At 45.0% G+C, this 18127-nt stretch overlaps 1 protein-coding gene across 1 annotated transcript in view; it reads right to left on the reverse strand.

Moving 5' to 3' along the window:
• RBFOX2 (RNA binding fox-1 homolog 2) overlaps positions 1 to 18127 on the reverse strand; it is an 87774-nt gene that overhangs the window by 44411 nt on the left and 25236 nt on the right. The window contains exons 2-3 of the mRNA XM_074168078.1: positions 11909 to 12133; positions 1483 to 1629 (exon numbers count right to left, since the gene is read on the reverse strand). Coding sequence (XP_074024179.1) covers positions 1483 to 1629; positions 11909 to 12133 — 372 coding nt within the window. The remainder of the gene's footprint in view (positions 1 to 1482; positions 1630 to 11908; positions 12134 to 18127) is intronic.

Consider the following 18127-nt stretch of genomic DNA (forward strand, 5'->3'; position numbering starts at 1 on the left):
TGCTGGCTGCACTCCCTAACACAGCCCAGGATGTGGCCGGCCACCTTTGCCGCAAGGGCACACTGCTGTTTGAGTTCGATTTGTTATCCATTAGGACCCTCAAAGATTTTGCTGCAGAGCACTTTCCTAGACAACCATCTCCCAGCCCATACTGCTGCAGAGCTTATTCCCTCCCAGATGGAAGCCTTGAACTCACTCTTGGTGAGTATCTTAAGATTCCTGGCAGCCCATTTCTCCAGCCTTGCCCCCCTGCATTTTAACCACTCTTCTCCATTCAGTTGCATCCATAAAATAGCTTCTTACGGACACAAAAAGCTTCAAGAACAAAGAGCAGAAATCTCTCACAATATATAGCAATTGGGACTCTTGCTGAAGACCATAATTTCTGCACAGTTTGTACTGTCCAAGCTATGAACAGCTAAGCCCAATTCTTTTCTCATTTATAGCTAAGCTTGAAGTCCATTAATTTGACACATTTACATACTGTAACACTACTCTCAATCTGTGAGTGTGCACACACACCCACACAGATGGCCCAAGAGATGCAACAACCAAAACAGGAACACTGCAAGACTTTGGAGGAGCAGCTGGCTACGCAGTTAGGACCAGTGTATACACTGAAGTCTAAGGTGGTAAGAGGAACCTTAGCTTTGGTCTTTCCTGACTTGAGACCTCTGCACTGCATCTTAAACAGGCAGCAACATTTAAAGTCTGTTAACTTTATAAATAATGAGGAATACTTCTGAAGATTTGAAAACATGACATCAACCAAGGATATTACCATCATAAAAATAAGTCAAGGATTCCTGATGATGACAATATATATAGATAACTTCACCTGAAGGTTGGGTCATGAAGCATCCAACTCATTTATCTCTGTGTCCACACGGAATGAGTCACCACCTACACTCATGTGAACAAACTCTTCCTCAAAGAGCTTATAAATTGAGAATGATGAATAGCATACAAAGATTAAGGAAGACAAGCTATTTGGTCAAAAGAAACAGAATGTATATCGTACACAATGTAAAATACCATCTGACTTGCACTAGCTTTTCCACATGCAATAGCTAGTTGGCCAATTCCTTGCAGCAATTTTTCATCACAGAAGTGGATCATGAGGAAAGACATAAATATTTCAACAAGTTTCTAAGCAACTGAAAAACAGCGCTTTGCAAGGGATATATTAAGTCTATGTTTCAACCTAGTCTTTACTGGGAAAGAAGGTGACGTTTTGGGTTGCGTTTTTTTTCCAAACCAATTGTTAGGTTACAGTCAACATCTTGATATGAACAACACAGTTATAGTTCTCGTATGTATTTACCAGCTGAGGTAAACACTACCAACTGTCCTAGTCCTGCAAATATTTTACAGTGAACTAAGTTGAGGAGAAAGGACTTTCCTTTACATGAATACACTAGCACATGTCCCACCTGTGGGGAAGGAGAATCTGTCATGCCTTAAAAGGTGCTGGTAACTTACCCCAAACATCTGCCGAAGGTCAGGATCTCGAAAGCGGAAGGGAATGTTAGACACATGAAGTCGTTTTGGAGTGGATTTGCTCTCGGTATTCTCACTGCTCTGTGTCTGTGATTGCTGTCCATCTGTCTGTGCCCCTCCTTCTGTCTGCTGAAATCAAAGAGACAAAAGTGTGTGCGTTAATAGAAACCACACAAATTCTTTTCACGTACTTTATCTGTCTCTTTTTAGGTATTAGTACTACACTTGTGATTGCGGTATCTGAGCACTTGACAATTTTTTGATTAAGTCAGTAACGCTTAACAATTGATCTGTTGTTCTTCCCCTCCCTTTCCACGAGTAAACAGTAATGATATCTCAGCCTCCCTCCCCTCAGATCACATTTTAGCTTAGTAGATTTGCCTTTGGTTTTCTTAAATTGCTTCTCTCTTTTCCCCTGTTCTTCCTCACTTCAGCTGCCACCATATGAAAGCTCTAATGAAGAGGCGGATCTTTCATATCCTGAAGCTGGGAGGTAGTACCGCCACTCTAATCTCATGTGGCAGGATGTTCATGCAATCATCAAAATCCCACAGCTGAAGTGGCAGCTCTTCACCGGGCCAATACCAGAAATGCATCCCCAGGCAAAATGGCATCTGCTCTGCCGAGCTCCCTTCAGACAAACATTACCCCAAAAGAAGATCTATAATTAAATGGTAAAATCCATATATGAACAGCTTACGGATGTCTTTAATCAACTTTTCTCATGCATTTAAAAGTCAGCCCAGGGACAGGAAACAGTCATTACCACTCCAGGATTTATAAAAACTCCAAATGCTACTTTCTGCTACCAATTCCACAGCTAAAACAAGGGAATTTGTTCCAGCGTACTCAAGCACTGACTGGTACAGTGAAGCCAGGTCAAGGAGTGGGCAGAGGTACTTGTGCACAGAGAAAGTACAGCAAGAAGGCAGGGGAGTAAGGGAGACCAGTGTGCCAGAGGAGAGACCTATGGCTTGATGAGAAAATGGTATTTTTCCCACTTTAGTCAGAAAAATGACCTCAAAAACTCAGAGCTACAGCACAAAGCAGACTACAATTTGATTGGTTTTATTGCTCTGTCCCTTTCCAAGGCAAGCATTGACAGACCAAGGTATTCAAAAGCACTCACCCACTCCCTCCATCTCTCCTGCTGCTTGCCTCAGCCTCCTAGGAGTCATGCTTTGACCACCTGTGTGATGCACTTTTAAGTGTCATTTCATTTCTTTACGTGTCAACCTGACTTCTTCCTTAACCCATCAAGTGAAAAGAAGTCCTGCAAGAAGTCAAGGACCGTGTAATTGCTAGAGTCAGACTTTTTTAGGCACCTTCAAGAACACACACAGGCCTTAAACTAACGATTTAAGGGTAGGAGTTTTTTTATTGTTTTGGGCCTTCCCCCCCACCCCGTTTTGATACCCAATTTGTGTACCAAAGAGGAAAGAAATCTCAGGGGAGTTGCCCACACTGACTCCCCAGCCACTGCTAGACTGCTCTGCACATCATTCAACATACAACACTTCGTGAATATTTGGAAAGAAACATCTCTCCACAGATTAACTAAACTGATGACATTAAGAGAGCTTCTTCTGAAACACCTCTTACAGACATGACCTTGAACTTGTATATTGGTTATAAAGCACTAACGAGCAAGCAAACAGTAAGTACTGGGGTCTTGCCATGCTGAGCAAAGCAGTGGCAGGTTTCCTTTTTTTTTTTAGTAGGGCTGCACTGGCAGCACAAAACACGGTTGATCTGTTAATATAAATTAAGCTGTGATAGGAAGAACGGAGACGCTGCCCTGCAAGTCTCCCCACCCCACAGAGCAGCGCAAGTATAAGGAGAAGCCCAGCAGGGTGAAGCATTTTCATTTGGCCAAGGCTCACCCATCCCCAAAACATCAAATTTTCAAGAACCTCTGAAACTTGCATTTGATCATATCTAAAAAGATGCCTCCCCCTCTTCAAGTTCCTCCTCTTCTCCTGCCCTCACCTCTATGACAAAATGTATCTCCAAATACACAGAGAGTGCACCCTAAGGGAAGAATCAATGCAGCTGGCTTATGATTAAATCACACTATGCTATTTGGTGGTTTTATTTGTATGACTCCATCAGAGTCCTTTGCTCCTCAGGGCAGACCTGCCCAAGAATAAAACACAGGGGTAGCCCATCCATCACCACCACACACAATGCCTGCAAGTGAGTGCTCCAAAATAACTCCCCAAAATCATCAACACTCCTGCTAAAAGGGATCTCTACAATCCATTCTGGAGCCCTGTCAGTGCAATTCGCCCAATCCCATGTTTTCTACGGCTTTGCGTGGAATTGGCAATTGGGCAAACACCCATGCACACAGGTGCATCTTCAAACACACACACACACTACTGCATCTTCTGCAGCGTGAATGAGGAAAGGCACAGGTTCTGAACAGTGAGTCTTTAAATTCAAATATAGGTTGCACAGGACTGGATCTACTGTTTCCACAGAGGAGGAAGCCAGGAGGTCGTTTACACCTCTCTCCCATCCATTTGTTGACAGGCAGAGGGCAGAGCTTTCTTACCAAGGGTGCGATGTATCGTGTACAGTGGCCCGCTCAAAACCACTCACAGCTGTTCCTGCATATGGCAGAGAGCTGCCGCCACACAGGAGCCATTTTGCAGCACGTGTGATGTGTACATTAAGACAAAGGCTTCAAAGAGGAGAAACAATAGAAGGAACAGGGGATCTCAGTCCACTCTTACCTTTTTGACCACACTAAGAGTCCCCGAATGCTTTTCAGGCTTTCACATATCCTGCTTTTTCAGCAGTAGTTTAACTTTAAATACCTTTTCTCTCCGGATGCTGTAAGCTCCCTCATTTCTATCATCCACGGCCCTAAGGTAAGATTTGAACTTTCAGCCACTATAACATTAGCTCAATGCATTTGTCTACTGCCACACATTCAGCTACAACACAAATGAAAGAAATAGTCTCCTCAGATCTTGCTTTTTTTTTTCCTTCCTTTTATAGTTACTCCTTGCCTTAATTCATTAGGAAGGAGATGAAAGGAAGGGCCTGGAGCCTGTTCTCAGGCAGCACATAATGGAGACTGGCAAAAGCACTACCCTGACCAAGCCAGATGATAAAAGCCCGCGTTTCACTGAGTGCCCACTCCCCACTCCGACTCCTTCCCCTAACCGAATTTCAGCATGTCAACACTTCACAGCGAAGAATCAGCCCTCTCCCTTCGCTACAGACAGCAATTCAGCTCAGAGAGGAGCTAATACATGTTCCCTAGGTCTCAATGCCTGTCATCAGGCAACACGGAGGCATGCTGCAACAAAGATCCTGCGTCTGAAAACAGTATTGGATCCACCTTACCTCCTCAGCATAGTCTGGGTAACATACACTTACGGAGGTGATAATGTCACTCACGCCTGCACACGCAAGCTTTGAGCTCTGCTCAAGGTCACTGAGAAATGCATCAGAGTTCAGGACACGTGCAAAATGTGCTTCACTTTTAACTACTTGCTGCCTGTGCCCCCCTGCCAGCTCCTTCCTTACACCCACCAGCACTAAGGACACCCTAAGCAAGAAGCAGCAGCTGCAAAGAGAAGCATGGACATATACACGTGCAGGTAAGCAAGTAAAAGGGGAGGACACCTAGCCACACCAGGGCGTTCTGAAGGGTTTGGGGGCAGCTCTACAACCGTCTTCCCACATCTTGACTTGACTCTTCTGTCCTAAAGCAGCTGGTGAACAAGCAATTGCTGAAGATTTCTCCTCGGCAGGAGAGAGGCAGGAGCTCCAGCACCACCTGAGCTCCAAGCAGATCTCCATCTGCATGGCCAGACAGAGGGGCTACCTCCCTGACAAGCCAGACAAACACCAATGCGACAGGCCAGCACAGGGACTATTAATACCCAGCACATTCTGTTTCCATCTCCCACTTTTCTTCTAGAACTGGAACCGCGTCAGGTCCAAGTTATAGAAAAGCAAAAAACAACCCCCCGTCCTCTCCCTCAGGAAGCAGGCGGTCCAAAATGTTGTGAATCATAATGAGGAGGTTAAGAGCCATAAATCACTGCAAAGAAAATATTTACAAAATACAAACTGTAACTAATAACTATATTTAAAAGGGGACTTGGGTGGCTTACAAAATCTGGGAGACAGACTGTGCTCACTCCACTTGTTTGGATCAAGTGCTTGAGGAACTGTGTGGAGGCAAGGACTGCAAGCTATGACTGGCAGAAGGCAATCTTCCCACTGTGAAGGAGTGCAGACAATGTGGGAAGACCTCTGCAACTTCTCATGAAGAACCCGCATCAAAACAACCAGTCACCCACCAAGAAGTAGATATCCACTGAGCAGGTCCGGTGGAAAAACAAGTGAAGAATTTGGCACCAGACACAAACCCCTTCTCCTGCCCCACCACACTCTACCAGAGCAGGACTGAGGTCCTACACATCCAAGAGCAAAGGGCATAGGAATTTCTGCTGCTTAGACTACGCTTGTTGAGCAGACAGAAGACTGCAGGTCTAATAATCACCTTTCAACAGCAATAAATACAATTTTAGAATTATATCGATGTACTTGATTTTTCAGAGATACCAGTAGTGTTAAACTGAAAAAAACTGGGCTACATTACAGGCATAATTAACAACATGCCCAAGAACTTTGTATGCCAAAAACTGGACCAAAAAAAAAAAAAAAAAAAAATCACTCAGGATGTACAAAATAATTTCTGCTAAGCTTTTAATTATTTTCAATATAGCCCCATTAATTCAGGGCGTATTTCTTCTGATTGTTATTTACCTGCTTTCAGAAACACTTAAGCTTAAGTCATTCTGTTCACTTTCCTCATTAAATAAAGATATACCCCACCTGAAGTCACAATACAAACCTGACATCGGAAAGCACACAGGAAGCTTTGCTAGCTATCCTGCATAATGAAGACGTATCTGATGAGGCAGGCAACATTTTCCATGCAGTGATGTTTAAAATTACTTTGTTTCTCTGAGCAGTATTTTTTCCTAGGATTCTTTGGTGGTTTTTTCTTCCTTTTTTTTTTTTAAATTTTTCTTTTAATGAAGTAGTGAAATGAAGCCCCCTGGAAGGCCTGCTCTGCTGGGCACAATGCCAAACTCTTTGTGAACAGTTCCAGCCCATTCCTTACAAAACAGGGATGCCCTGACAAGATGAAGGAGGTTGCAAGACTTCCTGAGCTAGTGGTCACCCCCAGACCACTCCATTGACAGCGGCAGAAGAGCAGCCACACAGTGACAGACTAACATCCATCCATGCCACTATGCTCTTTTTGACAGCGGCCAAATACAACATCTGTGGAAGAACATAAGAATAGAACAAATGTTTGGTGATGTTTCTCCAGCAGTCTCCCAGCTTCCAGCAAACTGAGCCACTTCACATCTTTGTAGCCGGTCACTGGCCATGAATCTATCACCCATGAAATGGTTTAATGAGTTTTTTGAGCCTGTTTATACTCTCGACTTCCAAAGAATCCCATGGACAAGAATTCCACAGCCAAATTCCTCATTGTGTGGAAAGAACAAGAAACAAAATCCTGTTTTTTTCAGTATGTGCCACCTGATTATTTCCTGCATGCATCCTAGTAAGTGAATGGGAAAGTTCCCTATTTAATTTCCCATAGCATTCAAAATTCTATGTACTTGTCATATGCCTTCATTCCTGTCAGCTGTTTTCATAAGTGAAGATTTCATTTCTTCTCATAAAGAACCTGGTACATCCCTTCCATCATCACTATTATCCCTCCCTGTACTACTTCTAGATATGCTATAACCTTTGAGAGAAATGCGGAAGTACCGCAGCTGTATACTCTAACATAATGATATTTGCTGATTTATTTCCTATTTCTCTTTCAAAATAATTTTTAAATCTGCCTCACTAGATGCAAGTCTGCAAGTACTGACAATAATCTGCTTCATACTCAAAGTAATAAAATAATCTGCCTCGTATTCAAAGCAAATTCCTGATGTTAAATGTCAGAGTTTGTTACCTCAAGACAGCAGTTTCCAAGCTGAGGTGGCCAAACAATCAGCAGTGAGCTACTCATTTGAAGCTAGTTCTTCCTTGTGTCTACCTGCTCAGCAGTATCAAGAGATAAGTGAGGATATTCATTAAACATATTCTTCACCTGAAATACCTCACATGACCAATTGCTTTAATTACTAAAGTGATGAAAAATAATTACAGAGGAAAATTCTGCAATCTCAGACTAGGCAAGAAATACCCAAGGGAAAGTCTCCATTATAACATCATCCATGTGTTACAAAGTCGGTTAAGGAACCTTTGGTGCCGTTGGCTCCCTTCTTTCCAAACCCTTGCTAGATGTCTGGGGCACAGCCAGATGATCAAGCAGCTTCCCTGTCTTGCTTCTCAACACAATACATAGGGAAGCCCGACCACAGATGTGTCTCCTTTAAGAAATTAGAAAGTCAATATCCCTTTACAATATAGCAGGTGAGTTAAATATGTTTCAGTACAGCACATCAAGAAGCCAAGAGACACAATGCTCTGTAATTAAATAATGCTTTATATTGGTTCATGACAAGGTAACACCAAGGCAACAGCACCTGCCATTTTCATGCAAAGTCATTTACATAAACTTATTCCTCTACTTCTGTACCTCCAGCTGCATTTCGTAATTTATACGGACATACAAATTCTTCCCTCTGACATTAACAAGAGAAATGAGTTGAATAATCAGCTCACAGTATTAAGTGCATTGCATTTACTATCAAGCAAGCTTTTTTAGTTCAGCGAATGATTAATCTTCCCTCTGCGGGTAGAGTACCAGGAGATGCAGCGAGCTGACAATTGCTCTCGGCTTCTGGCCATGCACTCCATACACTTACCTTGCAACAACAGCATTTGCTGGATCCCTCCAAGAGCTGCTCTAATTCATTAACCCAGCAAAAGAATTGGACAGCTTTCTGCCAGGTCAGTGAATTAAAGTGGCTCACGTAAGGAATGCCAGAGCCAGTAAATAGGAGTGGGAGTTTGCGCTTGGAGCCAGATCTCTCCTTTCTGACAGCAGTGAATCTTTAGATCAGCTCAGCTGCCAGAGGTACTGCAGCCTAATTAGCATCTCCCTTTGCAGCTATCTGTGCCGGGTGCCTCCATTAGGGATAAGCGCACTAATGTAAACCAAGAAGGGAGAAGGGGAAAGAAACCACCATAAGAACTGAAACACAACGTGTCAACGGTTTAAGAGACAGGCTGCAACAGGCCGACCGAGTAGGCCAAATATGGTCTGGTACCTCAGTCTATTTTTAATCCAGGTCTTTCAGCTGTGCTTTGGGACAGTATCAAGAGAAAGGACAGATGCTTGGAGATGAAGACCGGGAGACCCACATGCCAGGCAAGAAACAAAGCCCCACAGATGAGGCTCGATCCTAAAATAAAAAAAGATTCCAAAGTATTAAGCTGTTTGTATTACACCACCTATTGTGCCAATTTCTTTTCCATGCCCTTGCTCCGAGAGCTTTGAATGCTTTCCACCACACTCAGACCTCCAGAACCAAGCTCATCCTTAGCTGATGACACCAACCACTCAAGCCTCATGCGGGGCTTTTAGACTGCGTAGGAAGGCATGGACTTTGACTCTCAAAGTTTTACTTAAGTTCACTGCTGATGTTTGACCTCATGCTTCCAGATCACTGTCTATTAACTCAGCCCCGCTAATCTCAAATCATTCAATCCAATTTGCCCACCAGAATCTGCCAAGTTTCTATGAAAAGGTGCTCCCACCCAGTGTGTTAGGGACCCCGTTATAGACCCCATTTCATTGCTGCATAACACCTTACCAATCAAGGGAACTCCCTGTCTTCCATGAGGGACCTTTAAGTCATCCTACATTCTCTGTTACTTTTGCAATTGTCCTAAAGGCTACCAGCCTGAAAAAGCAGGAAATCCCCACCATCTGAGCACACCTTTTGCTATCTTGCTCTGTCCTGCCAACTGGACCAAGCACAGGCCTTGTTCTTAAAAACAAGGGGAGACCTTATCTGTCTGGCTGAAGGAATTTCTGAATCATCCCATGGGAGCACAGGCTTCAAGTCAGCAGCTAAAAAATCTGCCGGCTGTTCGGTCTGGGGTATCGCCTTCACACACGACAGCAGCTGCGCTTGTCAGTCAGAATAATGGGAGGGAAGGATCATATATCACCCGCGATGACTTTTGTTTGAGCAAGACAACAAAATGGTGAAAGGAAAAGACGCCTTAAAGCATAGCAGCCTAGTCCACATGGATTGAACATGTATGTCAAACAAATAATAAGCAGCGTATGTGACGGACAAGATGCTTGATGTTAGCTGTAGATGTTCAAGGTGAAACAAGCAACCTGTTCTGATGTATTTTAATAGCATGCTTTAGCTTGAGTAACTGCTGAGCCTTCTTCCTTCCCCTAGTTCCTACATCATTAATCAACATACTGAGAAGGAGAAAAGTTACAAGCAATTACATCCCAAAGGCACCCCACAGAATCAAAATAACTTTATACAGAAGGGAGTCCTAGACAGAAAGATAAAGGGACACAGAAGATCTAGGACCCCGTGCATGTGAAAGCCTGGCATGTGAAGAGCCCTTGGCTGAGGCGCCTTCCCCCTCCCCCTGGATTTCTTCATGTGCCACCATCTGAGATCCTCTGGGTTTGATCAGTCCCAGCCATAGCAGGGCAGCAACGCGCTCATCTGCACCCTTACTCTTTCCCGGCAAGCTACAGCCTGCGAGCCCGGCTCTGCACACTCAGCTCACACATCTTTAACCACGTCAAATGGTCAGACCAGACGCGCCCACCTGTTCCCAACAGCCAGTACAAGCATTACGTGTTATTCAGCCTGTTTCTTGGATAACCCCTGCCAGTCAGGCTCCCTCCGCAGCCTCCTGGCAACACTGCTGCCTCCCAGCAGTCTCCCAGCAACGCTCCCTCCCGCACAGATGGGCTCCCAGTCCCTCCTTGCAGGCTAGCCAGCCTCCCCGCGCACTGTGGGCTCCCCGGAGCCGGCATTAGTTGATGAAACACAGAGCTCGGCCCTGCAGCGCAGTGGAGATGGCTCCTAATATGGAAGAGAAGCGGGAGGGTTGGCAAGAGTTTACATCCAAGGTCAAGGCTCACATCATTTCCATTAAAAAGAAACGCTCTTGAGGTCTGGGCAAGGATGGGAACAGCAAAAATACATGGGGAAAGCCACTGCCCTGTTTTATTTCCCCGTCTCTAGCTTTCCCATCCAACTGGCAGTGCTCAAGATAGCTGTTTGCTGGAGACGGGCAGCCCAGATCTCATGGGTTGGAAGGACATCGGACAATCTGGTACTAAAATGATGACTTGCATTTCTGCACACTGCACCAGCTCTAAGTTTTATTCCCAGCCTGATCTCTTCTCATCCACATTTGTGTTTGCTGACAAAGGCACCTGAAGTTCCCCTTCCGCACTATCAACATGCTTTACAGGGTTTGTACTCTTTTTCTTCTTCAAGATACTCAAAGATACCTTATCAAAATCATAACCAGCGGTGTCAACCGTGCAGCCACTGCCCAGTGCAGAAGGAGCAGAGGTGCACACCAGGAACCGTGCACACTCGAGCTGGCACTATCAGTTCTTCCAATCGTTGGCACTGAATTCACTCAGTACTTGCAGGGGGAAAAATAATCTCTACGAGCCAAACACCCAACTACAAGTAAAACTGAAAGCATTAACAGATTAAATCCGCCCCTGAGCACCGAAGGCTCTCACCATAAGGCTCTTTATTAGGAAGTTAAGACTTAACAAGTGGCTTAAGGGGTGGATAAAGCTTTTCCCGGGATAATCTGCCAGCATGTTGCCCAGTGCCAGTTCCAGGCCATGGGAAGAAAAAAGTAAAAAAAAAAATATAAGAAGGTGAAAATCTGTTTGGCAAATGGATGCCCAGTAGCTGAGAGGTCCTCTCCTATCTTTGCCCTCTGAAGCTCCCTGCCATGTTCAGAAAGTCAAAGAAAAGTATTTTTCTATTCTGCTAGCTTCCTGAAAACAAAACCACATTGGGATTACACCTACAATGCATGTGCTCACCCTAATCCTTTGTACCATCACCCTTGAAGAATTTGCCTCCATCACATTCATTTGAACTGTTCGCCAATTAACACAAGGTAATTAACACTTTTGTAAAGGACTGACTTCAGACAATGCACCATGATCCCTAGTGCTACTGTTCTTTGCAGACACCTATTTATGAGGGGAACATGCACAAGGGGAGAAGCAGAAACCCAATAATGGAAGGTTAGAAGCTGTTTTATTTATAATTCTCTCCTTTTCAGGTCTACTGCCGATATTTGCTGCATACTTAAATCTAATCAACAGCTGCTTTTTCCCAAAGCACTGTGCTGCTGTCCTGGCTCTGCACCCTTCTGCACTTACTGCAAGAGATCCATTCTGCGTGCTGGCCGTGTTCGTGCTCTGCTCTCCATGCGGCTGCGTGCTTCCGTAGAGCGTCAGATTGTGCTCGCTGGTCTGGCCTGCATAGTCCTGAGTGTGCGGCACCCCATACTCTGTGGGAATCCCGTTCTGTGGGGGTGGTGGAAATGGGATTGTGGTAAATGGCTGCACCATTGCATCAGGAGTTGCTGCTGGCTCCTGGTTACCCTGAAGAAAGGGAAAAGGAGAAAATAGCTTTATACTACAGAAGATGGATCAAAACATCACCCTGAGAAGTGATATATACACGTGTTCATGTGAATATCCCACCGACTATAACATTGCACAGTGTTCTAGTCTCTATCAAAAAAGAGTATGCCTTGCTCTGCTGAGCCATGACACTGTTTTCTTAATCTTTTTGGTGCAACTTTCTTGCTACCAGGTGGCACATGGAGAACAAATCATGGGGCTTACTGCATACCCCTGTGATCTCACACAAGACTTCACGCACCGTAAGGCATTATTTCGGAAGGGGGAAGAGGCACTGAAACATTGGAATGGAACAGGAAACACAGAAGAACAGGGTTCTTTAAAATGTCTAGAAGTACCATATCTGGGTCCATCTCCTCCAGCCTGACCCTCGTGGCTCTGCTCACAAGCAAGCACATCACACGGTTCAGAGCACATTTCTCTGTTCCGTTACAGTGAGAAAAAAAGAAATACTCATTTTAAAACTGATCTGTGCAGCAGCCTCTTCCTTTGCTATGGCAGCACTGAGTGCAAAGCACGAGTGCTCAGGTACCAGTCACTGGAATATCCCATTTGCTTTGTGCTGACTGTGCAGAAGATAACGAAGAGCTGCGGGACCTGAGTTGAGAACACAAGCCTGAAGCACAGTCACTCTCTTCCCAGTCCTGAGCATCACTACCAACACACAAGGCATTAATTACCCACTCCTCCCTCAGCTTAGGGTATCCCACAGAGACCTCTATGCTAGGACAGCAGAGTTTTTAGCAGCTTTTAGCACTGCCTTAGATGTAGTTGACACCAACCAGATGACTCAGAAACAGACAGCTGACCATGCAAAAGATATGCCCAAAAGACAGTAAAAAACCTACCCCACCATGCCCGAAAACCACCCGAAACAAATATGAAAGCATGCAGCCCTGCAGGGATGTCACAGCAGGGGGAGCGGGGAGCTGCATTCAGCCACCTGGGGCGAAGGAGAACAGCCTTGACATTGAAACCCAACCCTGGGAAGCCCAGGCTGCTGCACTGCTCCTATTGCTTCCACCGCCGCAGAAAAAAAAAAAAAAAAATATCCATGGAAAAGATTTATGATAGGAGGCCTGTTTGATTTATGTGCGTGTCAACAGACTAATCCTGATTTTAAATTTTGGCTGCTGTTCCAGCCCTGGGTCCTCCCCCACAAAGCCCGGAGGTGCTCAAGCCTATTCTGACACCAGCATGCTTAAATCAATGGAGTAAAAGAGAAGCAGACCTTATCCTGCGGATAGGAAAGGCAGAACGGGAATTACCAAGCAGCCTTTCAGCAGAGAGCATGCAGGGGCTGACGGACCTCCACTGAAGCTGGACAAACCTTTCAGTCCCTTTTATCAGCCTACCTGCAGCTTTCCCTTCCGGACGAAGGAAACAATGATAAATGCAGCGCACCTCCAGCCAGCACCGGGTCATTCAGACACTGGCTGAATCCCAAATTTGCTCTGACATTAGTCTATCTGGTCTGCCTCCCCTGGGGGCCACGTGGCCACGCGCTCCCGCAGCTGGGGAGAAGGAGAGGGAAGGGCATTCAATACCACTTAGCAGAGCCCGAGCTGCAGCCTTGGCCCGCGCTGAACCACGGACGGTTTCATTAACTAAAGTCCAGCCACTGCAAAGCCTTGCTGCCTGCAGAAACACAAAACTCTGCAGCCTTATCTGAGAAAGAAGAAAAAAAAAAAAAAAAAAAAAAAAAAATCAGGCAAGCGTGCCAGCAATGGCCAGTGCTCGGTTCTTTGCACACACTCCCCCGAGCCGTTGCAGCCCTGCATCGCGTGTTAGCAGCTCTGCGGAGGTTTTTCACACACCGAGCACATTTTCTGAAAGCAGGACTGGGTGGGTTTTTTTCACCCCCCTGCAAAAGGAAGGCAGCTCCACCAGCCTTCCACTTCTGCTCACACACTTTGCCACTCTCAGCTCCAAAGCAGGGAGGTTCTGACTCAACCTAAACCATCATCAAGATCTGCAGGGCGAGTTTTACCAATGGGAGGGAGGAGAGGCTGAGCGACGGCTATCCCACTGCAAACCAGGTATCCGCAACCCCATCGCTCAACTACTCAGACTATTTATCTCCTGTCACGACAGCTCCACTCTGTCCGCACACTGCCTCCTTATTCAATTATATCCAATACTCTGTGTGCTTCCATATAGCCCATGTTGTCTGCCCCTTTCTTGTGTTTAAAATAGGAGCTAAATATGAAACTGATTTCTTTTTTTTTCAATTTCAGAAATTGGTACGAAAGATGCAGTAGCAGAAACTATTTCGAATTTTTTTAGAACAAGCTAGATTTACAAGTCAGTAGTACCCCAGATAGGAGGAAGAGAATGCTAATTAGCCACAAACAAAACCTATTCTGCCATCCTCTCAACAGTGCAGGGCTGCTCCCCAAAGGACACACTCCAGCATTTTGTTTAATCTCACTCTTAGACTACTTAAAATGCCAGCCCATAAACCTTATATAATCTTATTTTCAAGATTACCCCTCAGTTAATACTGTTCCTTCCAGTTTAAACACATTTCAACTTTTTAAATATTTTCTCTCCCTTCTTCAATTATCTACAAATGTTTGAAGGACAGAAAATGCTTGCTCTCTCTTCTGTTGCTTGTGGTGTTTTGATAATACATATTTATTTTGAGCTTAATCATACCACCAAAATATCCTGGTAACTTTATTTATTACTTTTCTCTGACCTTCCTAAGATTTTCAAATAAGGGATTTCTGGTGCGGAATGAAATGGTTTTAATACTATTGTCACTTCCCTCCCCCCCTTTTTTTTTTTCCCCTTTCTTTCCTTACATGCAAAAATACGATCTTTTATTACAAATGTATCCTTAAATTAATGTCTCAGGTTATCTGTAGATCTATCACCATTATGCTTGTCCAGGTTTCATCATCCCACGGAGTATCTGTATCTCAAGTTATTTTTCTCTTGATATGATTATGTACACGTTTCCCATCTGAATTTTTTTTGGTAATTTTAATTTCCTTTGATGCTTTAGAATTACTTTTCTTCTGTTTCTACTAGTGTCTACAGAAAAGGACTCCCGATGAGATCTCTGCAAGTTGCACGGCATACTGATATCCTCCAGACCCAGAGGAGATTCTACCTCTTCTGTTATTCTACCAAATTTCAACATTTACACAACACTTCATATTTTCAAGGACTAACACAGAAAAAAAAAAAAATCCCATTTATCTTCAAACATAGAACCTGAACTCCTTTTCCTACTTCTAATCCTACAGTCAGAGGTGCTGCTTTTCCCACTTCTCAGGTGGTACAAAGAACAAGGGAAAAACCCCAAATTCCTGGTGAAGGTACATACATAGGAGAGCCTCAACTGAAAGTATTTTGTCTATCCAGTCTTGACAACATACCTCACTGCATTGCCAGTCCTGCCTGTTTTGGCTCATGAAATTCTCTTAAACATTGACTCAAATGCAACAACAGACAGAGATGGCTATGTCCAAGAGTAGTCACCATCCGCAAACACACACAAGGATGCCATCACAGGACTAAGAAAGCCCGGCTGTAGCCTCCCCCAAAAACTATTGCCATCTTCAACTTGCATCATGGCATGAAATAAAACTTAACTGTCCAGGAGCAGACAGACACTTCTCAGCCACAATGCAGGATGGCTGGTAGTCTCCAGCAATGGAGCTTGAGGGACATTTGGCTGCAGGAATAGTTTTGGCAGTTCCAGGTTAACTGATTTTCCCTCCATGAGTTTGTGCTGCCACACATTGACCCACACTAGTTGTCATCCCATGCTCATCAAACTGGGAAAGGCTGTTCAGTGCAACTGGAACTCAGTGTAAAAGCTTTTTCCTTTAAGGAGTGTGTTTAAGTACAATATATGGTAGCCTATAGTTCAAAGAAAACCAGTAATTCCTATATTTTCTTTTCATTCTGTTGCTCTGCTCCCACAAAATCGTTCATCCACATCAGATAGGAATTCAAAGCAGCTCGCTTCTCACAAAATGTTGACATCTGATTCATTAGCACCCAAGCCCTCAGGGCACAGGAGAGCCATCTGGGCTCCCCTTTCAGGCCCCTAATCTCAGCCCTACAAAGGTCCAGCCATGTCCTGGCAGGTGTCAACTTCCTTCCTTAGGTCAGGGTTTTGCCTACACAGCTTAGTACAAACCCATGCCACATTCTGTTTAAAAAACAAATTAGCTAATGGGGACACATTTCCAAGAGCTTTAACTTAATTAATAAACTTTGTAGCTCCAAGCTAAGCAGAGGAATGGTAAGTAACCGCACGTAGGGGTACCTTACAGAAGGGTGGGAGCTGGGGAGGACGTCTCAACAAGGAGCAACATGGTTCAGCAAATGCGAAGTAGGATGAATTCTTTCAGCAGACAGCAGGTGGTGATCCAAGATCACGGCACTGGAGCGCCAACAGCAAGCACCAGAAACGCACACAAAGGCCTCCTACTTCCATAAAACTGTCAGAGATCAGTCTATTTTGTGAAGGGCTGGTTTTGTTTTGCTCATTAGAGAAATGGGTGTAATTATAGGGGTATGAAAGGAGCCTTATAGCAATGCACCTCCGGGTTCCTTCTGCACTGGTACACCATAATATACATAGATATTAAAGCAAAACCAACCAAATAAAAATTATAATCCTGGTAAAGCTAAACTGGTACAATTTCTGTACAGACATTTCCACACAAACTGCCACGAGGTAAACAGCCTGTGCTGTCCATAACCCTACTGCGAGTCATAAGCATCAGAGAGAGGTGCAGAAAAATGCTACAGCATGTACACATCAAATAATCTCTTAAATATACCTTTCAACTCTGGTAACCCCCAAATTATTGGCATAGATGTGAGTATATGCCTATTAGTGGAATGGGGTTTCTAATAGATGTGCCTCCACTGAACTCATTTCATGAAACCTTGAGCCAACTGACTTGCAGCTAACGGAGGCAATTAACCTGTTTGTGAAGACCAGTGTGTTCCAGGCTACGACTGTTTGCTCTCTGCACTAACCTAATCCCTTTTGCAAACAGAAAAATGTTTGTAACTCAGGTCTGAAGAGCCTGGCACGACCGTTCAACCTGGAGCTACTGCCCACCCTCAGCTCTCCGCGGGAAAGAGATCCTTCTGAGGGAGGGAGATGCAAGGACCCTGCCATCCCTGCTCCGACCCAGGTCACAGCCTCCTGTCAGAGAGGCAAAGGTGCCATGCGGCTCTGGCAGCAGCACCCAAACGCTGCTCCCTGGCTGTACATGGACAAGAGAGAAAGAGCCTACCACACAATGCTGCTGCCCAGGAGCAAGAGAATAATCATAATAAGGAACATGGGCTGGGTTCCTCCTGCTTCTTACAGGTGAACACAGATTAAGGTTGCTGTAGCAGGGTCTCTTTCCCAGCCTCTTCCAACACAGCCTCTCTCCCAGTACTCCTCTGGCAGGAGCCCCAGTGGGACTCACTCTTGGCCGTGGCTCCAGAAGGGCCCTGCACAGCTGCTGCTGTCCCAACCCCAGCTGTGCACTCCTGCCCTTTCTCCCCTGCCAGCCGTGGTGCTCCATCCGCCCTCCGCTGAGCCATTTCAGCACATATTCCAGGAAAAAAGAAAAAAAAAACCACGACTCACTTTTTATTGTCAGGTTAGTTTTGTTCCCAGTTAAGAGTGCTGAAACAGCTTGGCTGGGAGTTGGAGGAGAACTGGAGCCAGAAAGGAGAGGGGGTGGAGAAGATGGAGAGGGAAGGGCCACGGGCACCAGCACTTGGATGAGCTCAGGCTGCCAGGGAGCCGCAGTCTCCACCACGCATGAACCCTCTCCCCAGGCAATCCCTCAATTTGCCCACTGATAACAAATGTCTCAGCAAGCAATTCCTTCGCAAATGGGAATTGTTACAAAGCAGCGTGAGGGACACTGAAAGACGTACCAGGAACTTGAGCATTATCCCTTCCAGAAAACCACAGGCTGG

The sequence above is a fragment of the Numenius arquata genome, chromosome 2 (assembly GCF_964106895.1).
Source record: "Numenius arquata chromosome 2, bNumArq3.hap1.1, whole genome shotgun sequence".
Lineage (NCBI taxonomy): Eukaryota > Metazoa > Chordata > Aves > Charadriiformes > Scolopacidae > Numenius > Numenius arquata.